The sequence below is a fragment of the Gigantopelta aegis genome, chromosome 4 (genome assembly GCF_016097555.1).
Source record: "Gigantopelta aegis isolate Gae_Host chromosome 4, Gae_host_genome, whole genome shotgun sequence".
Lineage (NCBI taxonomy): Eukaryota > Metazoa > Mollusca > Gastropoda > Neomphalida > Peltospiridae > Gigantopelta > Gigantopelta aegis.
In genome coordinates, this window is record NC_054702.1 from 36,125,658 (window position 1) to 36,151,582 (window position 25,925).

Sequence of the window (25,925 nt, forward strand, 5' to 3'; positions counted from 1 at the left end):
CCCGAATACTGTGACGGTACGAGAACTGGACGGACATATACTTAGCCCGAATACTGTGACGGTACGAGAACTGGACGGACATATACTTAGCCCGAATACTGTGACGGTACGAGAACTGGACGGACATATACTTAGCCCGAATACTGTGACGGTACGAGAACTGGACGGACATATACTTAGCCCGAATACTGTGACGGTACGAGAACTGGACGGACATATACTTAGCCCGAATACTGTGACGGTACGAGAACTGGACATATACTTAGCCCGAATACTGTGACGGTACGAGAACTGGACGGACATATACTTAGCCCGAATACTGTGACGGTACGAGAACTGGACGGACATATACTTAGCCCGAATACTGTGACGGTACGAGAACTGGACGGACATATACTTAGCCCGAATACTGTGACGGTAAGAGAACTGGACGGACATATACTTAGCCCGAATACTGTGACGGTAAGAGAACTGGACAGCAAATTAGCAGTGCTGATGCACACAAAAAAGGTCCACGCAAGATGATTTGAATTTTCAGGGCTGAGCCGGAGATTGAAAATATTTTCTTTTCAACAGGTGCTGATACACCATAAGAAGACGGTGGGAATAGAATACTTCTGTGGTAACAAGATGAAATCTCTCCGGACTGTGGCCGTACGAAAAGAAGTGATACTGTCGGCTGGCGCCATTGGCTCTCCACAGATTCTCATGCTTTCAGGGATTGGTCCATCCGTACACCTTAAACAATTAGGGGTAATTAATATGCATTATGTATTGCGTGGGGCGATTACTCCCCAATTCACAAACTGATTCGTCGATCATTTGGGTATGAGTTGGACCCGTACCCCGCCCCCCTTTCAATGGTTAGGGTAAGTTTAGGAATAGCGTTAGGTTTAGTCTTTAGAGCCTTTGATATAGAGGGGTACGGGTCGAACGCTTTCCCTTGGAGTATACCTTAATGATCGCTTGATACCATTTACCTTACAACGAGGTGTACGATAAATTGTATCTAAGGGACACAAATGCACTATTCTGTTTCTTACATATACCAATAAAAATTAGGTTTAAAATAAATTTAAATCTCTTTTGTAACTAAAACCTTTTTATAGCACTAGCGCGTATGCATGTAGATAGTTAATTTTTATCGTGCCTATATATATATATATATATACATATATACATATATATATATATTTCTTACACACCCGTGTAGGAGATCACCGTTGTGTATCAAAAATCGTATACAACGTATGTTGGAGAACGTGTCTGACAGGTCATGACCCAGTTTAGTGTGAATGTAAGGAGATGTAAAGTGACGTCATTGGAATACTGACGTCATTCAAATTCAAAATGAGCTGTATTATTAGAATGCTTCGCCACATTATAATGCTCGCTTTTCATCAATTTCATTTTTCGAGTATATATAATTTTTTTACGAGGGACACACATTTTATAATAACTGATATCGAGTTTGTTATTCTATTTGTTACCTCAACTTTTTTTCTTCTAATAACCTTTTATTTTCGATATCCGTACATGCATATGGAAATGATGTAAGTCGCCTTACATTCTGAGTATCGCTATAAATTTGTATTTTACTCACGTTCACAGGAAATGTTTAAAAAACAAAGTTCTATTTATTCTGTTCATAAAATCTGTAAGAAATTATAATAAATATAACTTTTTTTATTACAAATGTAGGAAATGATATTAAGAGGCGTAAATGCTAACTATTTAAACTGCGCGCCAATATAGATGCTATCGATCAATTTAACGTTTAGTTCATGTAAAGCATATTCAGTTCCTGCCCAATATTCATAAACCAATTATCATGGTACTGTACCAGTTGTTCATACATACCCCTTAGATTACAATTAATAGTGTTACGCAGTTTTATACAATATTTTAACTATCTTAGTTTTCATGTAGGCAACCCATACTATGTATATATATGTATATATGAATGTATGTATGTGTGATTTAAAAAATAAATACAGTTAAAAAAAAAAAAAATGTTCGATTGGCATTGAGGAGGGGGGGGGGAGAGGAAATGTTGGGGTTTTTTAACGACGCACTCAACACATTTTATTTACGGTTGAATGACGTTAGACATGTGATTAAGAACCTGACAGTTATTGAGAGAGGAGAACCGCTGTCGCCACTTCATGGACTACTCTTTTCGATTAGCAGCAACGGATCTTTTATATACACCATCACACAAACAGGATAGTACATGCCACAACCTTTGATATATCATTCGTCGAGCACTGGCTGGAACGAGAAATAGCCCAATGGGTCCATCGACGAGCATCGATCCCAGACAGACCGCGCATCAAGCGAACGCGTTCCCACTGGGTTACGTACCGTCACCGATTGGGGGGATGGCCCCCTGTGGCCCCCTACCTGCGCCACTGCATGTAACTCGTAGTGAAATTCGCACTAGTTCCTATTATTACATCCTATAACCTTTAGACGCCAAGAGCTGTACGAATGACGTCAAAACAACTGGTGCGAACACGCAATGACGCTTGCCCCGCCCATATCAAGTAATGAATGCCGTCTAACTCGGTTAGAAGGCTTAAGACGTTTCTTCAGAAATAAGAAGGGGCCGAGCGAAGCCTTCTAACCTATACGTAGGATATAACCATATGGATTTTTTAGATTTGTGGGTGTTCTTGTCTATTTGATCCCGCAAATGTCATATGAAAAATTTGCGGGCATCAAATAGACAAAAACACCCGCAAATCTAAAAATTCAATATGGTTATGTCCATTGTAAACTGAATTGTTTTGCTACGAAACTAACTGTATATTTGGTATTTCTTGAAAAAAAAATGACTTCATTAGCTTTCCGGGTGTTATTTTTATTTGATCCCGGAAGAAGAATGTAATTAACCAAACACAATACAGAACGCACACGCCATCAGTTTACAATTTCACACTGACACCAGATACATGTAGCTTTAGTTTAAAATGCACTTTCTGTGTAATTAAGCACATATCCCATTTCCATTCGTTTCCGCACCAGGCTAAAATCTTTAACACCATTACTTAGGTATATTCTAGTATCCGCACAGATATGCATATCGCTGTATTAATTACAAGAATCTACTGACCCATTAACTATGTTTGTCTTTCAGATACCAGTAATAGCTAACCTTCCAGTTGGACGGGTTCTCCAAGACCACGTTGCCACTCCGACGCGAGGTTTCTTTAACGACCCGAGCCAGCTAGTATTTGATCGTATGCTATGTGTCTTTGTTTTTAATAACTACCATAAAAAAAACCCCATAAAATGATGAATGGGGTGGGATCCAAGTTGGATCGGACTACAGGCTGGTAGGTACAGGGTTCGCAGCCCGGTTTCGGCTCCAACCCAGAGCGAGTTCTTAAGGGCTTAATGGGTAGGTATAAGGCTACTACACCCTGTTCTCTCTCACTAACCACTAACAAACTAACAACTAACGCACTGTTTAGGACAGAGGTGTGTGTGTGTGTGTGTGTGTGTGTGTGTGTGTGTGCCCAGGACAGCGTGCTTGAACCTTAATTGAATATAAGCATGAAAATATGTTGAAATGAGAATGAAATCCACCCTCTATCTAACCCACTGTCCTGGACAGACAGCCCAGATAGCTGAGGTGTGTGCCCAGGACAGCGTGCTTGAACCTTAATTGGATATAAGCACGAAAATAAGTTGAAATGAAATGAAATGGAAGCAGTGTTTTTTTTTTTTTTTTTTGTTTTTTTAAGCAGGATCATTGCGAGCGAAATTGGCTAGTGGCTAGTGAAATATGCGAGAAAAAGGTTTGGGTGCATAATTAATTTGTTGGAATATGATGTTCGTCACTGTCGCTGCCCGGGGCGGGGTTCAGCTCAGTCGGCTGAGTGATCGCTTGAGGTGCTTGCGGTGCAGGATCGAACCACCTCGGTGGATCCATTCAGCTGACAGATTGATTGATTGACTGACGGATATTTCAAAGAGGACCATATCTTTAGTATGTAATGTTTGTCCAATAGCCGATGATTTTAATTAATCAATGTTCTCTAGTGGTGTCGTTAAACAAAACAAACAAACAGAAAGGTTGTATGTGTCATAGACAGGTTAGAATGACAGCAAATTCATTTTTATTTCATTTCAATCCATTTTCGTGCTTATATCCAATTAAGGTTCAAGTACGCTGTCATGGATACACACACACCTCAGGTATCTGGTCTATCTGTCAGGACATTGAGTTAGATGTTAATGGATAGTGAGAGAGAGAGAGGAGTGTGTAGTGGTCTTCCACCTACCATTGAGTCGTTAAAACTTGCTCTGGGTGGGAGCCGGTACCGGGCTGCGAACCCTGTACCTACCAGCCTTATGTCCAATGGCTTAACCACGACATCACCGACGCCTGCACAGCAAGTTCATCATAGTTCTTTTAAGCCTGCAGCTACATCTTTGAATGTATTATAACGAACATGCTATGCATAAACCATGCTCTACAGATTACAATTTGCACAAATGCGTTTGCCTGTGCGCGTGCGTGCGTGCGTCGACGCGTATGTTTTCTAGTTTGCGTGGCAGTCTAAACTCCGATTTTGTTTTTGTTTTGCTTTGAGATGCGGGATATATAGTCCAGTGGTACAGCGTTCAATCAGTGTACAGTTTCACTTGCACTGCCTTTGTAGTCACTTGAAGCCCTGTTCTTGTTCGGAAATAGAAAAACCTGATTTTCGTCGATTATGTCTTTCATATTAAACTGGCGGGTAAATATTTTGTAAATATCTATTTAATGATACTTTACCTAATTTAGCATTTACTTGTTTGGGCTCTCATTGATGTACACGGTGGTGTTTACTCTTGAAATTAAAAGAAATATGTCAGTAAACAGGTGATTTGTGCACTTTATTGGAACAGACTATAACACATTTTGATTGACATGTATCAATTTCATTGCTGTTATGATTCTAACAAAATAATTTTATCTACTAGTAGAAAATACATTTTTTATTGGAGAATCACATATAGCACCTTTAAGTGGTTGTGTAAATTTCTAATGTACTTATATTGAATTTATATTCACTAAATATGCTGATAATAAGTAATACTTCATGCTGCAATTCAAAATACTCAGTTAACTTGCATTTTTAAATTGAAAATTAATTGGATATAAGCACGAACATAAGCATACACAAAAACTAAAATTTACATTTCAGCAAATCTTGCTCAACAGACGAACGGCGTTGAAGCACTAGCACATATTTGTTCGGATACTAGGCGCCAATGTCTTACTCCGGACATCCAGTTGTCCCTGATTATTGATGCTGGCACAGAGGATGTATCCTTCAACTGTCAGAATATCCGAAGGAATGTGCGTACAACTTTTTACTTTTTCCCCCGTTTCTATACAACATGATCTTTTATAATCACCAATCGAAATTAACAGCACCTATTATGAATTAATCTATTAGTCTCAGAGATGGGCGACTACTTGACGAAAATCGATTACGTTTACTTAATAATGTAAGAATGTCCTGATTACGATTACGATTACGATTACAAGACAATTGAAAGTAATCAATTACTATTGCGAATATATTGTTTATTCACTACAGTATTATTTGTCCAAATTTATACCTGTAGATTTTAGAAAATGTATTACTAAATTTCTTTTGTCATCTCACAATATAGCTATCGAGACCGGTTGATATAACACTACTGACCGTTCTAAAAGAACATGTTTTGCTTGTGTTGATGAAATTGAAGATGAATTTCATTTTATACTGGTTTCCCATTATATAACGATCTAAGAAAACAATATATCAAACCTTATTATTGGAAAAAACCTGTGTTTAAAACTTATTAAATTGTTTAAAATTAATAACACTAAGCAGTTACGAAATTTTGGAAAATGTTTATACAGTGCCACAAATCTGAGAAATACTTGTATTGTTTACATTCTCCTAATATTTGTATATTTTGTTTTACTCTTTGTCATTTGTTCACCATGATGTAATGTATTTATTGCTAAACCGCTGAGCTGTTAAGCTTAAAGTCAATAACAGAATTTGAATTTGAATTTTAATATTGTCCAGTAATCACGATACAATCTTGATTACATTTCAACAACTCAGCACCAGTAGTGAAACTTGCTCATTTTATTTCACGACCATACCAATTTCATTCACTGTAAGACATAATTGATAATTTTGGATTGTTATTAAATCATTTCAGACATTTATGAACGTATCTACACCGCATAAATTTCTCTTTTTTTGTGTGGGGAGGACCAGTTTTCAAAAACAGATTTATGATTCTTAAATTCGGATCATTGACGAAAAGGTACATACTACATGCCATAACCATAGGTATAATTATTGTATCAATACATAAAATATATATACTCTTCAAAAGAAGAAACGCAAAACCACATTGTCGTAACATTTGGAGAATTGATTTAATTATTGAATGGTGAGTCCGATAATTACCAAATGTTGCAGGATTGTTCACAATTCACTCTAGTCCATTGTGAGTAAGTGATAGGACACACCACCAAGGTCAAGGTCATCTGGAGTCAATACCGGGTGTGGCCTCCGCGTGTGTTGACAACTGCCTGACACCGCCTGCCCATTGAAGCAACCAGAGTACGGATGACGTCCCGGGGGATGGTGGCCCACTCGGCCTGCAAGGCTGCTGCCAGCTCGGGCAGGGTCTGGGGCTGTGGTTGTCGCTGTCGGAGGCGTCGGTCCAACTCGTCCCATAGATTCTCAATTGGGTTTAAATCCGGTGATATCGATGGCCAAGGAAGGACATTAATGTTGTTGTTCTGTAGGAAAGCCGTTGTGAGACGTGCTGTGTGAGGCCTGGCGTTGTCATGTTGGAACACTGCGTTGGCGTTGGCCATAACTGGAACGATGTGTGGCCGGAGGATCTGGTCAATGTAGCCCTGTGCATTCAGGTTGCCCTGCACGTGGACCAGGTCAGTTCTGCCAGTGTGTGAGATGGCTGCCCACACCATGACACTACCCCCGCCGAATCTGTCCACTTCCTGCACGCAGTTTGCCGCATAACGTTCACCACGACGCCTATACACGCGACATCTTCCATCATGACGTCGGAGCAGAAATCGGGACTCGTCACTGAACCACACCTGTCTCCATCGCAGTTGAGGCCATTGTCGATGAATCTGGCACCACTGCAGTCGGAGTCGACGGTGTTGTGGTGTTAAGATGACACCTCGAACTGGACGTCTGGCACGAATTCCTACCTCACGTAGGCGGTTCCGTACGGTCTGGTCGGATATCCTGCGCAAACCTGGTATTGCTGCGGCTGTGGAGGTGGCAGTAGTCAATCGTTCCCGAAGGTGGCGTACCCGGATGTAGCGGTCCTGCCCGGGGGTAGTGACCCGTGGTCGACCGGATCTAGGGAGGTCACGTGTTGATCCATGTTGCTGGTAACGGTCCCACAGTCTGGAGATGGTGCTTGGGGACACATGGAATGCCCTGGCAACGGCCGTTCTGGATTCGCCTGCGTCTAGTCGGCCGATGGCATTGTTTCTCTGCGGTTCACTGAGACGTGGCATGTCCTGGATTGTCAACTGTCGGCCAGATACAGAGGCCAGGCAAGCGAACACCCTGCACTTTTATACTGTCGGTGTTCATGTTGCACGTGCAGACAACGCACGTGCAGTGGTGACATGGTTTGCACGTGGCTGCGTTTTTGCGAATATTCACATTTTGGAACTTTATTGTACAGTAGCTGCGTTTTATCGAATGTAACCGTGGGAATGTGTTTGGGACACGCAATGACCTTATATTCACAAAGCATGAACCGGTAGGAAACATAAAATCGGAGTTATAACCCAGTTGTACCCTTTTGCGTTTCTTTTTTTGAAGAGTATATTTAAAATATTGAACTACGCCCTAATTAACAAGTATCTGTCTGATCACTATTATTTATTTATTTATCATATGATACCTAGCATATCCAGTGTAATCAAAGTATGTGATATTTTTCAGTTTGAGAATTTGATCACTTTGCAAATTAGACGTAAATTGATCGAGGTTACGGTACTACGTTTATTGATGTACTACGGTGACACTCCATAATTGACGTATGCATTCATAGTCATCAAACAAAAACATTTCAATAGAAACTTTACAATGTAAGCTTGACAGCGTTCAGAAAACAAAACACGTTAAATACTGGTTTATTTTTATGCAACGATATCAAAAATGACGTCATTCACGTTTGACGTCATTTCCATTCAAACCGACACCGCATCGCATTATTACGTCACCTGAATATCGAGTAATGGTTGACTGAACTTAATGTTGTGTAAAGTCCGTCCCACACTAGCGCAGCGCGTCGGCAGCGTAACAGTTTACAAAAAACACGTTGTATGAAGCTTGAGTTTATATGACTGGTGGCGTTGTGGTTAAGCCATCGGACATAAGGCTGGCAGGTTCAGGGTTCGCAGCCCGGTACCGGCTCCCACCCAGAGCGCCTTTTAACGACTCTGTTGGTAGGTGTAACGCCACTACACCCTCTTCTCTCTTACTAACTACTAACAATTAAAAACTAACCCTCTGTCCTGGACAGACAGCCCAGATAGCTGGGATGTATACCCAGGACAGCGTACTTGAACCTTAATTGGATATAAGCACGAAAATAATTTGAAATGAATGAATGAGATTATATGATTAAGAGATTACTACCTCGGTATCGTCAATATTATATAGTAGGAATATCATGTATCATATATAAGACCATATCATATCATATCGTATTGTACCGCATATCATATCTCATATATCATATCACATATCTCATATCTCTTATATGATGTATCATATCACATATCTCATGTATCATATCACATATCTCATATATCATATCACATACATCATGTATCATATCACATATATCATATAACATATATCACATATATCATACCACATATCTCATATATCACATATCTCATGTATCATATCACATATCACACATCTCATGTATCATATCACATACATCATATATCATATCACATATATCATATATCACATATATCATATCACATATCACATACCACATACATCATATCGCATATCTTAAATATATCACATATCACATATCTCATATCACATATCTCATGTATCATATCAAATATCTCATGTATCATAACACATAACACATATATCTCATATATCGTATCAAATATATCATATATGACATATATCATATATGACATATATCATATACCACATATCATATATCATATCACATATATCATATATCATATCACATATATCATATCACATATCACATACCACATACATCATATCGCATATCTTAAATATATCACATATCTCATATCACATATCACATATCTCATATCACATATCTCATGTATCATATCAAATATTTCATGTATCATAACACATATCACATATCTCATATCACATATCTCATGTATCATATCTCATATCACATATCTCATATATCATGTCACATATCTCATATATCATATCACATGTATCATATATCACATATATCATATCACATATCACATGTATCATATCACATATGTCATGTATCATATCACATATATCATGTATCATATATCACACATATCATGTATCACATATATCATATCACATATGTCATATATCATATCACATATGTCATATATCATATCTCATATATCATATCACATATCTCATATATCATATCAAATATCTCATATCTCATATCACATATATCATAAATCATATCACATATCACATATCTCATATCACATACAGCATATCGCATATCTCATATATCATATCACATATCAGATATCTCATATCACATATGTCATATCACATATCTCATGTACCATGTATCATATCTCATATCACATATCTCATATATCATGTAACATATCTCATATATCATATCACATATATCATATATCACATATCTCATATCACATATCACATGTATCATATCACATATGTCGTGTATCATATCACATATCACATGTATCATATCACATATGTCATGTATCATATCACATATATCATGTATCATATATCACACATATCATATATCACATATATCATATCACATATGCCATATATCATATCGCATATATCATATCACATATCTCATATATCATATCTCATATCTCATATATCATATCACATATCTCATATATCATATCAAGTATCTCATATGTCATATCAAATATATCATATATCACATATATCATATATCACATATCTCATATCATATCACATGTATCATATATCACATATATCGTATCACATATCACATGTATCATATCACATATGTCATGTATCATATCCCATGTATCATATCACATATCTCATATATCATATCACATATATCATATATCATATCACATATATCATACATTATATATCATATATCATATCACATATCACATATCTCATATCACATATGTCATGTATCATATCACATATATCATGTATCGTATCACATATATCACATATATAATATATCATATCACATATCACAAGTATCAAATCACATATCTCATATATCACATATCACATATCTCATGTATCATATCACATATCTCATGTATCACATATCTCATATATCATATCTCATATATCATATCTCATATCACGTATCTCATGTATCATATCACATATATCATGTATCATATATCATATATCATATATCACATATCTTATGTATCATATCACATATCTCATATCACATATCTCATGTATCATATCACATATCACATATCTCATATCACATATCTCATACATGTAATCATATCACATATATCATATATCACATATATCATATCACATATCTCATGTATCATATCACATATCACATTATCATATCACATATCTGATGTATCATATCACATATATCATGTATCATATATCACATATATCGTATATCATATCACATGTATCATATCACATATCACATATCTCATATATCACATATCTCATGTATCATATATCATATCATATATCTCATGTATCATATCACATAACTCATATATCATATCAAATATATCATATCACATATATCATATATCACATATATCATATCACATATACCATATACCATATACCATATACCATATATCATATATCACATATATCATATCATATATACCATATACCATATATCATATCACATATATCATATCACATAATATCTTAGCATGGCATATATCATATAGCATATCATTACGAGTACAGCTACAATAATGAGAAAATTGAAAGTAATAATGATTAAAATTGTGATTACATTTCCACAAATATGTACAAGTAGTGAAACTATACTAATGTCGTTAATAAAAAGATCTAATGAATAATTTGTCATTATTTATTAAAATCGATTTAAAAATTAAATAACGTATGTTCAGAAACATATTTATATTACCAAGATATTGAGGAAAAATAATTCTTCATGTAAATTTTAAGAACGCAATTCCGTTTTTAAAGTTATGTGGATGTTATTCTACTGATATTTTTGTTTCAATATAAAGGCTGTACTTTTGTGATATTTTCATTTCTTAGGACTGGTGTCAATATAAAATATACAGGTATACTTACGTTTTATCAGATATGTAATATATGTATTTTGCTCGCTCGCTCGTTCGTTCGCTCTCCCTCCCTCCCCTCCCTCCGTCCGTCCGTCCGTCCGTCTCTGTCTCTCTCTCTCTCTCTCTCTCTCTCTCTCTCTCTCTCTCTCTCTCTCTCTCTCTCTCTCTCTCTCTCTCTCTCTCTCTGTCTCTGTCTCTGTATTAGTGGTTAATACAATGTATGTGAAATGGTTGCTACTGGCGAACTAAAAAATTACCAATGTAAAGGCATTTAGCGTCAAACGTAGGATTTTTGTTGTATTAGAGCGGGAATCTTTGCTTACAGTGTGGTACAAGCCCGTAGCCGGGGAGTGGGGGGGGGGGGGGGGGGGGGGAGCGAGAATTGGAGTTCCGCCCAAAAATGTATAATGCTTTTTATTTCCTATTATAAGTATTTTAACGTTTACCCTAACAGATGGCTGTATTAAATGCTAGTTTACTCGAAACCATTATTGGAAGCCCGCCGTCTGATATTATTTGGCTTGTCTCTGTAGAAGCTCAAATATTAATTTCAGCTTTCGGAAATGTCCGTAAATATTTGTTTGGCCTAAAATGGTGCATGCGTTACACGAATGATATTACAAGGCGTCGTTATGGGTATATTCAATTGAGCACTAGTCTATCATGTAAGTAATTGTGGCGCGCTATTTTGTCGACTTACAAACTACGACTATCATGTGACGACCTGAGCAAAGAGAGCGAAGCAAAAAACATGCAGCCAAGAGCTGTCAAACGATGGACGCTTTTCTTACGAAAAAGAAAAAAAGTATAATATAACTGGTCAATAAATAAGTACGTTGATCAACTACAAGCATCCGAAAAATAATAACATGTCAGTTAAATATGACTATTGACTTTGTTGCGTTCGGCAAATTGCTTTTTATATTGCATGTTGTTTAGAGATGTATTTATTTAATGTATTAATTAATGTATATCGTGTCTGGCATATGATTGGTACCGGTACTGTAAATCAATTGTTATTTTTCTAGATTCCTGTTTTTACAAACTATGAATCATTGTCTGTTAATGATAACATTATACTAACCATACAGCCCCTTACAGGCGTACGGGCTCCATTTGTTCTGGAGGTGGGGTGGGCAGGCCGAGTTTTGCCCGAATTTAGAGGATTTTAAAAGCCTGAATTATCGACATTGCACCATCGACGAATGAAGATGGGAAATCGTTTTTCTAATTAAACTGATCACTAGGCGTTCCAAATATGTTTTTCAACAAAATACTTGAACGTAAGCGTGAAATAAAATTTCACGACTGATAATTTCTACCTTGGATATGCATGATCGGATCAGACATAAAGTATATATTGGCGTATTTAGAAATTATCATAAAATAGTGTACGAAATGTACCCATTATGTAAGCATACGCAAGTTCCATATATTTACGTTTCTTTTACCCATACACATATGCAATATACTCAGTTAAGTACATTATTCATCAATGTTAACGGTTTTACAGTTTTACAGTTTTAATGTAATTAAAGTTTACTGCTGCTCTTGAAGTCTTATCAAAAAATGTACGCGCTACGACTTCAAATTACCTGAAATAAAATATTAAAACCCCATCACAAATAGCTCCAGCATGCACCTCTAAGCATCTATATTTAAAACCTTTCCGGGGAAGGATGCCCCCGAACCCCCTAGACCTTTCGCGCCCTTCTGGCGAGTGCCTTCGGTACCCATGATATAAATTTAGTTCCACCCAATATCTCAACGCACCGCCCCGCAAATATGGCTGGCTACGGGCCTGGTATAAAGTACTCCTACTGGTAGTAGCTAGTAGCTCACAGCTCCGGGACGTAGCTTCACTTATGGGGGGGGGGGGGGGGGGGGGGGGGGGGGGGGGGTGGGTTATGTGGTAGTGTTGGTATAAAGTTTTCCTACTGGCAGTAGCTATTGAATGTCAAACATGGTCATTTTTGACACAGTCATAAAGAGGAAACCATCAAACTTTTTTCATTAGTAGTACCCGCCATCAAAAACGTTTTGACCAAATTTGTTTTTGGTTATTTTCTCCCTTTTATTTATATTATTATTATTATTATTATTGTTTGTTTCGTTGAGGTTTTTTTTTATTTGTTATGTTGGGTTTGTGTGTGTGTGCGTGCGTGTGTGTGTGGTTGTTTGTGTGTGTGTGTGTTTTTGTTGTTGTTGTTGTTGTTTTGTTTTCTTTGTTATTCGGGGTTTGTTTTTTTTCGGGGTGGGGGGGGGGGAGGGGGTGTTGTTTTTGGGAGTGTGTATGCGTGTTTTAATAGTAAACCTCCCTCTTCACATGTTTGTATATTTACTTTATTCAACAAACTTAACTATTAAGCCTGTGTGATATATTCGGGAATTTAACCTACGTAAAGTCTAAGGGGTTTTCATAATGTCCGCCAGATAATCCGATATGAAGCTATAACTCAGGCGCGAATCCAAGATGTAAAACGTGGGTGCCCGTGCCCTCCATCTCCTCTTTGTCTGTCTGAAGTGCTCCAAAAATGTGGGTGTTTAACCTTCATCCTACCAACATATTTTACATACAAATCCTACCAACTGGGGTCCGTTCGGACCCCACTAATATTTTCCTTTTTTAGAACAGAAAAAAATGTATCACAAAAGACCTTTGCTTGTTTAAATACTCTACTGGCTACATACACGTGACAATAGCACAAAAATAACAGAATAGTAGTCAATGCATTCCTTGATGAGTCATTTGTTAGGAAATATCACTCAAATTTTGCTCTTTTCCCAGCTAATATTGGCATGTGACGTGTTCTGAACTAAACAATGGCATAATCCTGTACCAAACTATAACGTGAAATATCGTCAACAAAATAAATTGATTATCTATCATCATGTCCTGCAGGAACATAGGTTTTGACTCTTTCAATTTGAATAGTCTGCCATTTTTGGATTTATAGGCATTGTTCGCACACAACTTGTTGGGTGCTGTGATCGGAACATACAGGCTTCCTGCATGCCCCACATTCCAGCCTAACTTTCTTGTCAACTTGACGAGGACACAGGCAACATCTTCTCCTCTTGGCAACACCCACTGCCTATTGAGCCTGCTGTGGCTGACCAGAAGCTACTACGCCAACCATCTTCATTGCCAAACGGATCGGCGCCTGCAATGTTGGTATCAGGGACCGGCGCCTGCAATGTTGGTATCACGGATCGGCGCCTGCAATGTTGGTATCAGGGACCGGCGCCTGCAATGTTGGTATCAGGGATCGGCGCCTGCAATGTTGGTATCAGGGATCGGCGCCTGCAATGTTAGTATCAGGGATCGGCGCCTGCAATGGGATTGGTATCAGGGATCGGCGCCTGCAATGTTGGTATCAGGGATCGGCGCCTGCAATGTTGGTATCAGGGATCGGCGCCTGCAATGTTGGTATCAGGGATCGGCGCCTGCAATGTTGGTATCAGGGATCGGCGCCGGACCTGTGGCATGACCAGCTCCTGTGCTAGTTCCAGCAGGAAGAGACGTCGTCGTTGTCGTCCCTGAGATAACTTCCACTCAGGAAAGTTGACTAGCCATATGATGAATGCAGCCACAGCCCCAACATCTATGCAGTTGCCGAACAGTACAACAGGCCAACGGAATTGCCAATTTTTGCTGGGGTCGGTTTGGACCCCAGAATAAAAATCAATCTTACAACCTAATACCCTGCCAGCATCTGAAAGTAACACATGCCCTGAAGCAGGCTAGGGTAAACCAACAAACTCCTAAAATCTAGACACCAAAGTGCAGATAATAAAAATTTGACATACAAAATATACCACCCGGGGTCCGATCGGACCCCAGTTGGTAGGATTAAGGTTAATGAATGTTTATAATCAATTTTTAGTAGAGGGTAGGGAATAATATCTTGGTATTTTTCTGTTTCTACGGTAGATTTATTTATATTAATTTTCTTACAAATCCGTTGGTGAGAACAGCGTTCGGTATTTTGGATAACACATTCTAATAACATGTATACACAGCAAGATGTTTGTCAGTCATCGAGTAAAAAGCTTTGGCGCTTTACTTAGCTCAACAGCATATTCGCTGAAGAGCAGAATCGAAACAACTTCGTAAATCGCTGACACAAGCTGCTGTATATTATGTAATCAGTTTTGTATGTGATGTTTATATATGTTCTATGGATCTCTGATCTGAAATAAAAATCTATTATTATAATAACGAACGCACCCCCCCCCCCCCCCCCGCGAGAATTGGAGTTCCGCCCAAAAATGTATAATGCTTTTATTTCCTATTATAAGTATTTTAACGTTCACCCTAACAGATGGCTGTATTAACTGCTAGTTTATTCGAAACCATTATTGAAAGCTCGCCCTCTGATATTATTTGGCTCGTGTCTGTAGAAGCTCAAATATTAATTTCAGCGTTCGAAAATTTCCGTAAATACTTTTTTGGCCAAAAATGGTGCATGCATTACACGAATGATAGTACAAGGCGTCGTTATGGGTATATTCAATTGAGAACCAGTCTATCGTGTAAGTAATTGTGGCGCGCTATTTTGTCTACTTACAAACTACGACTATCATGGGACGACCTGAACAAATGGAGCGAAGCAAAAAACGTGCAGCCAAAAGTTGTCTTACGAAAAAGAAAAAAGGTATATTATCTCGCCTTCATGTAAAATTCTTTAATCTCATTGGTTGTTTGCCGTTGGACAAATCCCTTATACCCCTGTGGGCGGAGTCAAATTCTCTTATACCCCGTCTGTAATTTCCAACAGTTTCCAGCCACTCCAGTTAATGCTGAAGCAATAATTAGATTATAAATAACATTGATAATCAATCAAGTATACATAATTAATTTTATTTTTACTATAAAATACACTATTTGAATACTTTTAAAAGTTGCAATGTTGAACTCGGCCACCTAATTACGGTCGTGGTGTTATTGTATTAATGCGCGATTAGCAATATTCATGTTCTTTTTTTTTTTTTTAATATTTTAATTTATTTTTAATACATACATTTCTGATAAAAAAAGAAGTGTTTTTGTTTCTTTATTAATATCTGTTTCAGACAATTTCGTATTACAAACATTTGAAGTTAAAAACTCGTTTATCGATGGACCTATTTTTCGTCACTGGAAAGTGATTTCGTTCGCGTCCGCGTGGTACGGCTCCGTTAATAAATTGTTAACAATTATTGTCTGGCGTTATTTTGATTATTTGGCTATATGGTTTAACATGTCGGCAAGATAAATTCGTTGTAGAAGCATCTTTCGGGGTATATGGATTTTTATGTACCCTCTGTGTACTCTTTTAACCCCTCGCCTTCGGCTCGGGTTAAAAGAACACACAGAGGGTACATAAAAAGCCATATACCCCTCGTGATGCTTCTACAACTTATAATATAACTGGTCAATAAAATAAATAGGCCTACGTTTACGAAATATCTTGATCAACTACGATCACCTGAAAAATAATAAAATGCCAGTTAAATAGGACTATTGATAGGACTACAGGATGGTAGGTACTGGGTTCGGATCCCAGTCGAGGCATGGAATTTTTAATCCAGATACCGACTCCAAACCCTGAGTGAATGCTCCGCAAGGCTCAATGGGTAGGTGTAAACCACTTGTACCGACCAGTGATCCATAACTGGTTCAACAAAGGCCATGGTTTGCACAAATAAAAGATCCCTTGCTGCTAATCGGAAAGAGTAGCCCATGTAGTGGCGGCAGCGGGTTTCTTCTCAAAATCTGTGTGGTCCTTAACCATATGTCTGACGCCATATAACCGTAAATAAAATGTGTTGAGTGCGTCGTTAAATAAAACATTTCTTTCTTTCTTTTGTTGCTTTCGGCGAATTGCTTTTTATGTTGCATGTTGTTTAGAGATGAATTTATTTAATACTGATACTGTCGAATGCGTTCTCAACTCAAACCGTGCCTGGCATATGATTGGTACCGGTACCGTAAATATGTTTAACATGTCATACATTTCATTCCGTCTCGAATAAAGTCATTGGTGGAACTTCGATTTCAATACCCTTGTCGAATTAACAATCAAGGGGGAGCAACTGACTTAAATATTATTCACGTAAGCGATTCCTATGTCGTCAATACACCAAATAGAAAACAAAGCTATGCCCAATACCAAAATTCAAACACATTGATGGGATCTTTTTTACCACGCGCGCGTTTACAAACTATGAATCATTGTCTGTTAATGATAGCATTATACTCATCATACAGCCCCTCACAGGAGGTGTGGGTGGGGTGGGCAGGCTGAGGTTTGCCCGAATTTAGAGGATTAAAAAAAAAGCCCGAATAATCGACATTGCACCATCGACGAATGAAGATGGGAAATCTTCTTTTTTTTTTTAATTAAACTGATCACTAGACGTTCTAAATACGTTTTTCAACAAAATACTTGAATATGAGCGTGAAATTACATTTCACGACTGATGATTTCTACCCTGAACATGCATGATCGGATCAGACATAAAGTATATATTGGCGTATTTGCAAATTATCATAAAATAGTGTACGAGATGTAAGCATACGCACGTTCCATATATTTACGTTTCTTCTACCCATACACATATGCAATATACTCAATTAAGTATATTATTCATCAATGTTAACGGTATTACAGTTTTAATGTAGTTTACTGTTGTACGCGCTACGACCTCAAAATACCTGAAATAAAATATTAAAAACCCATCACAAATAGCTCCAGAATGCACCTCTGAGCATCTACATTTAAACATTTTCAGAGGAAGCATGCCCCCGAACCCTCTAGATCTCTTGAGCCCTTCGGGCGCTCGATTCGAGTGCCTCCAGCACCCACGATATAAATTTAGTTCCGCCCAATATCTCAACGCCCCGCAAATATGGCTGGCTACGGACCTGCTTGTAGGTAGCTATTCCGTGTATTCGCTGTACAGTTATTTCTGGCGGCAGAGAGCGATGTAGATTAACCGTTCAGATGTCCGTCGCACTCTCGAACGGCTAAGTACTCGGGCTAGCTATTACAAGTCCATTAATTTTATTGCAGGTATTATATTATCACTCTGATTAAAACAGAAGGTTTCTTTATCACAGTCATCATCTTCAGCATCATCATCATCATCATCATCACCATCATTACCTTTTTCACTATTGTTGTTATTGATATATTATTATTATTATTATTAGTAGTAGTAGTAGTAGTAGTAGTAGTGGTTGTGGTAGTAGTATTAGTACTACTAGTAGCAGTGGTACTAGTAGTAGTCGTCGAAGTAGTAGTAGTAGTAGAGGTAGTAGAGGTAGTAGTGATAGCAATAGTAGCAATAGTAGCAGTAGTAGCAGCAGCAGTAGCAGCAGTAGTAGTAGTAGTAGTAGCAGCAGCAGTAGTAGTAGTAGCCCGCTACCGGTCCAACCGGAGGGGACTATAGGTTTCATCTCCGTTTGTCTGTCTATCTGTACGTACTTATGTCCCACTTCTTGTTTTCCGGATTTTTTTTTTAATAGTGCCTTGGGATATTGAGTTGTATGTAGCTTTATCATAAACTATTACATATCAAGTTTGACTTTCATGACAGTAAATCATTTTTGACAGAGTTATGACCCTTGCATTTAGACAATACAGAAAAATATTTCCGGACTCTCCCGTCTAGTTGATTAGGTAAAAATTGTTCCAAAATGTGGGAAAAAAAGTGGGAAAGTTTGTATACTGGTACACTTTGTAATAGTCTTTTATATAAAAGCAGGACACACGTCATCCAACTACAATTGCGGCTGTAATCTAGGTTTTCAAAATGACCACTATCGAAAAACAAATTTCACAATATCTTGGCTCCCAAGACTAAAAAATACTTGATTCAAATTGCTAATCCCATGTTTTCACACCCAAGGAATTTCATAGAACTGACTAAAATACACCTAACTTCACTTTTTGTTTGTCAAAATTAAACATGACAATTGTCAGAAAAGAAAATACATGGAAAATCATATATTAGTTTCTTGGCCGTTCAAAAGATCTGGCCTAGGAATGAGAACCATGTCTTTTTTTAATGCTAATTTGTTCTGGCAGCAAAATAAAACCTCTGAGTTGGTTGTTGAAGTATTATTTATGTTAACTCGTCTGTCCAGTCATCTGTCTGTCAACGTAGTAAACTTAGTAAACATGTAAGCAAAATCTTATGCCAGAACATATATGAAACCTAAAATAAAAACCCAATTTACAATTTTAAGAATTAAACAGTGTTAAAATGACGGAGAGAGAGAGGAGTAATGCGTATCAGCATGTATGTTGTTACATATTAGTATATTAATTCACGATACTAGTATCAGACAAGCGTCCTTCTAACTTGATAGGAACTCTGTTACTATACAAGGACTTCTATTATTATTATTATTATTATTTCATCTTCTGTTTGTTTTGCAGGTTTACCAATCCTTACCCTGGGCAAACGATTTAAGAGTGGATTTTCTTATATTAGTTCAGTTGTTATTGCCAAAATCATCTGGATATCTCAGACTTAGAAGCACCAACCCCTTGGATCCCCCATTGCTTAACCCCAGATACCTGCGACATCCTGCTGACGTACACGCTATAATAAAAGGTATTTTATCTGTTTGTTCAGTGAGCTACTATAATGCAAGCCTCTGAAAATTGCGAGAACAATAATTTCGTTTGCGCGTTGAATTAAGGACACTGTTAACATGGATATAGTGGGTTACGCAAAAACGAAATGGGTTACCTGAATGTGTTTCTGCGTAACAGATGAATGGGTTATGCACACTTTCAATTCTCAGAAGTCTGTAGTGATGTTATAATTGGCTGCCCCGTACAATTTTGGGGGGACCAAAGTTTGAGGGTGGATTTCAAGTCTTTGGGACCTTTTAGAGAAAAAAATAGCCACCATGTACCTCGCGGAAGTTCAGGCTAACTCCACCAGAGGGCCAATCAATGACAGCCGCCGCCGACCATACTGGAAGTAAAACATCGCCATATCTCTTATATAAGTTACAATCACGAATACGGTTACAAAAAGAGGATGCCTAATCTTCTAGTGGTATTAATGTTTGCAATTTGAAGGCATCTTGACATTGAAATTCAAGATGGCCTGTGTTCACCACGTCGATAATTAGAAAACACTATAGCTCTTGAAATAATTCGGTTAGATCATAAGTGAATAGTGTGTTTATACTGAAAAGTGGATGTACAATTTATTGATGGAATTGGTATTGAAATTTGAGATCATCTTATTCTTCAAATCCAAGATGGTCGTTGTTCATCATATTTAAAATGAGAAAACATTGGAACCCTTGAACTAACTGAGATAGAATAATAAATGAGGTGTCTATTTCCACTAAACAGGGCATTCACAAATTGTATGGGTACTTTTTACAATCTGATGGAATTTTGGAAAGCGCAATATATTTAGATTTTTTTTTATGTCCACTGGAAGTGTAATAAATTGAATTAATATAGGTTATAACTGAAATATAGTGTATCTCACAAAACTGAACTGATCAGATACTGATACTGATGCTGATCTGTCAACATCTGTTACCGTCTGTGTACTGGATGTCCGTTGGAGTGCTAGCTCCACCCAGGACCAACAGAAGAGGGGGATTTGAGAAAGAAATGGCAGAGATAGATGAAGGCTAGGCAACTGGTGCTTAATCAGTGTTGTTAGAAAAATCAGTCTAATTGATTCTTTTTTATTTTGTTAGTGCCACTTTTATTTCAGATTTCTGAAAGGTTTGAGCTACTCATGTTACAATACACACAGTTTACGACAAAGGTGTTAAGGGCTTTCGTTGGTTTCAATAAAAATAAAAAGTAATTATCTAGGAGAGCTCGAATTTCTTTAATTGTTGTAGTACATTTTTCATATATAGCCCGTTTCCATGACCAGAAATACGACAGTTACTATCAGATCCAATCAAGCGGTGATGACCTTCATATGTTTGGATATTTCCTCTAGATATAGAGCATACAAGAATGAGCTGTCTGATCATGGAATGACATATGAGTATTGTTAGTGGTGATAACTACTGACATCAGTGGTGCAGAGTTGTACGTATATATATATATATATATATATATATATATATATATGTATATAGTCTGACAACACGTTGCCGTGATGAGGTGTCCTATACTGTCACAAAATGAGAATAGGATAATATGATGAGTAGTTCATTGTTCAGGGCAGGTTTGATGAATGATGCCTTCATCAGCTGCTGATGTCTCAGTGTGTTATTAAACAAGCATACAAGAGTTTTGAACGCCTTGGCCAAGAGACAAGTGATCATACTATTCATTAAAACACAACATGACTGTACTATAGTAACTCTGGTCTAATTGGTCAGAGTAAGAGGTCTACATTTGACAAGTGCAGTGTGACTATTTGGAAGCTCGGGCTACCATGTGCCACTTTGGGTCATCACTTTCTATCTCCACTAAATTAATGAATGCTCTTAAAAAATCATTTGTATATGGTGACATAGAAAGCTGAAATCTTGCAGAAGCCCTGGTTAAAATGTGGTATCAACAGAAGAGCAAAGGAACAATGACGATCCCATCAGATAGTGACACTCTGATATGACTGCCAGTTACTTCACCTTTCAGCTCTATTTCTTTGTCGCACAACCGTTTTTGTTAATCTTGACTGGAGCTTGGTCAGTAGAAAATGCTGTGCCGTTAGCAACATTGGCCCAGTACTCTCATCAACCCAAACTGTGGAACATTCAGTATATAGATTTGGACAGCACATTATCAGAATCTGATATGTCCGATTTTAGCAAAGTCCTCTTTCGGGTTCTCCGTCAGCAGCTTCGTCGCGTTCTCCTTAATCTTGTCCACGGTCTGAAATCTCCTCCCTTTCAACGGCGAGTTTAGCTTTGGGAAAAGCCAGAAGTCATAGGGAGCCAAATCTGGGCTGCAGGAAGTGGGGGGGGGGGGGGGGGGGGGGGGGGGGGGGGGGGTGGCTGAGAGACCTGGGTGATGCGGCGATGTTTTGCAAATCATCATTGTCATGATGAAGATGGCAGTCATCACTTGCCCATAGGTGTGACCGTTTTCTTCTTACTGCATCGCTCAGCCGCCAAAGAATTTCGATGTAGTACTCCTTTGTTATTGTCTGGCTTGGAGGAACATATTCGTGATAAAAAAAACCCACCATCAACATGACCTTGACATTGCACCAACTTTGTTGCGCCTTCTTCGGACGTGTGACCGGCCTCGGTGGCGTCGTGGTTAGGTCATCGGTCTGCAGGCTGGTAGGTACTGGGTTCGGATCCCAGTCGAGGAATGGGATTTTCAATCCAGATACCGACTCCAAACCCTGAGTGAGTGCTCCGCAAGGCTCAGTGGGTAGGTGTAAACCACTTGCACCGATCAGTGATCCATAACTAGTTCAACAAAGGCCATGGTTTGTGCTATCCTGCCTGTGGGAAGCGAAAATAAAAGATCCCTTGCTGCCTATCGTAAAAGAGTAGCCTATGTGGCGACAGCGGTGTCAGAATGACCATATGTTTGACGTTCAATAGCCGACGATAAGATAAAAAATCAATGTGCTCTAGTGGCGTCGTTAAATAAAACAAACTTTACTTCTTCGGACGTGAAGACAAAGGCGACTTCCACTGGGAATACTGGGCTTTTGTTTTAAGGGTCATGGCCGTAGACCCACGAATCATCTCCAGTTATGACCTATTTGAGGAAATGTGGATCACTGTTAGCATTCTGAAGCAAGTACACTGCAACCTCAGCACGAAATTCCTTCTGCTCTTGTGACAGAAGCCGCGGAATGAATTTTGCTGCCACACGTTTCATGTCAAGATCCTCCGTCAAAATCTGTGAAACAATAGTCCGTGGAATCCCTAGATCTTCTTCTAATTCTCGCACTTTCAGTCACCGATTTTCGTTGATTGCATCCCGCACACGTTCAACATTTCCGGGTGTCCAGAACGTGGATCACTTTCACAGGATGCCCGGCCATCTTTAAAGTGTCTGTACCAAAATTTTATCTGGGCTTCACTAACTGAATACTCCCCAAAAGCCTTCTTAATCATTCGAATAGTTTCCGCGGACAAATGTCCAGGTTTGTAGCAAAACTTATGCAGATTCTCTGATCTACTCACTCGGCCATTGTGAATGTGACGGTCACACAGCACCCACGTTCACTCAACGAAAGAAAGAAAGAAAGAAAGGAAATGTTTTATTTAACGACGCACAAAACACATTTTATTTAGGTTATATGGTTATATGGCGTCGGGCACATGGCTAAGGATCACAGCGATATTGAAATAGGAAACTCGCTGTCGCCACTTCATGGGCTACTCTTTTCGATTAGCAGCAAGGGATCTTTTATATGCAGCATCCCACAGAAAGGATAACACATACCACGGCCTTTCGCGAGGTACATGGGAGCTTCTTTTTTTTAATGTCCTAATGACCTTTTTTATTTTTTTTTTTTTTTTTTTTTTACCTTTTGTATTTTTATTTTTTTTATTATTATTGTCCCCAGACCATTAGACAGTGCCAGGGTTGGGGAACCCTGATACACCGCCTTACAATTTATCTTAAAATTAATATTCATACATGTGTAAACATACATACATATATACAAACTTACACACATACATACGCATACACGCACGCACGTACGCACTCACATTACATTCTATTCTGATATATGCAGGTACAAATCAAAATAAAGTAGTACTTCCTTTTATGCACGCCTTATGGTCCAGGACTTTTAAAAAAGAAAAAGAAAAAAGGGTAACAACGAGAGAAGAAGAAGAAGAAAAACAAGGAAAGCAAGAAGAACAAGAAGAATAAAAAAAAAAAAAAAAAGAAGAAGAAGAAGTTGATAATGAGTAACGAGGCAGAATTAAACTAATGATAATAACAGGAACAGCAGTCGGGCCTGTGTTGGAATGTTATATGAACATGCAATTACAAAACGTTTTTCCTTTGAGTAGATCGTTATCTAAGTGTAATGGGTTTTTTTCTCTTTCTTTCACTATATAAAAAGGTTGTGCCATTCTTTATTAAACTTTTCATAGTTGCAGTTTTTGAAATAAATATATTTCTCAATTTCAAATTTGTTTTGCAACACGTTTTGAACGGACGAGATAGTTAAAAATTTTTTTAGCATTTTCGTACAGTATATATAATATTTAATGTTAATAATTAGCCAGTTAATTATATTAACGTTCTTTTTGTTAATAATGCCAAACATAACAGTATTTTTGTCAAAGTGGACAACAATTCCTGTTTTGGACAAAACCCAGTCTTCTACAGATTTCCATACAGTATTAACCTGAGTGCATTCATTGGAAAGATATTGTAGAGTTTCTGGGAAGTTATTACAGAATATACACATATTAGAATCTACATAATGAATCATATATAGAAAAGTGTTTGTTGCTAAAATCCGATGTAGGATGCGATACTGAAACCATAATAAAGTAGTATCATTAATGCTTTGGAAAGGTAATTCATAGTATTGTTCCCAATCACTTGAGTCAAAATTAAATCCTAGATTTCTATATTTTATCTGCGCTTTTGGGATTATGTGTTTATGGTTGAGTATGCAATACATGCCCGTACATCCCTGTTTACTTTTCAAAACAAGTCTTAACCTAAAAGGGAAAATTGGATTATTCACTTTTTTGAAACGATCGTCCCTTAAATCACTAAATGTTGATATGAATGATTTCACAGCATTTATTAGTGAAGCATAGCTAATGAAATTTGAATTAACATGATGTTTTTCTGCAAATTGTTCATACTTTAAAAATTCTCCATAATCATCTACCAAATCGTTTATGAAGATTATACCTTTTTGGGCATAATGTTTATATAAAAATGGTTTATGATTTATAACTATTTGACTATTATGCCAAATATTAACTGATAAAATATCATCTACAGATTGTGGCTTATGTTTTTGTTCAGTAGATATCCAACTCAGTAATGTATCTTTCCAAAACATGTTTGACATCTCATTGCATTTTTCTGAAATAAAAGGATCACCATATATTATTAAATCGTTCTTTGAGATACCTGTAACGGATTTGAAAAGAGTAACCCACTTTGAATTGTTTAAAAACAGTCTTCGTATCCATGTCCTAATGACTTGATATCCAGTTCAACCGGCCTCGGTGACGCAGTGGTTAAGTCATCGTTCTAGAGGCTGGTAGGTACAGGGTTCGCCGCCCGGTACCAGCTCCAACCCAAAGCGAGTTCTTAAGGGCTCGATGGGTAGGTGTACGGTCAATACACCCTCTTTTCTCGCACTAACCACTATACCAACTAACAGCTAACCCGCTGTCCTGGAC

At 37.8% G+C, this 25,925-nt stretch overlaps 1 protein-coding gene across 1 annotated transcript in view; it reads left to right on the forward strand.

Annotated features, from left to right (window-relative positions):
- The window catches only part of LOC121369817 (alcohol dehydrogenase [acceptor]-like), a 67,217-nt gene that overhangs the window by 34,692 nt on the left and 6,600 nt on the right, over positions 1–25,925 (forward strand). The window contains exons 9-12 of the mRNA XM_041494890.1: positions 577–753; positions 3,140–3,242; positions 5,199–5,353; positions 20,014–20,191. Of these exons, the coding sequence (XP_041350824.1) occupies positions 577–753; positions 3,140–3,242; positions 5,199–5,353; positions 20,014–20,191 (613 nt within the window). The remainder of the gene's footprint in view (positions 1–576; positions 754–3,139; positions 3,243–5,198; positions 5,354–20,013; positions 20,192–25,925) is intronic.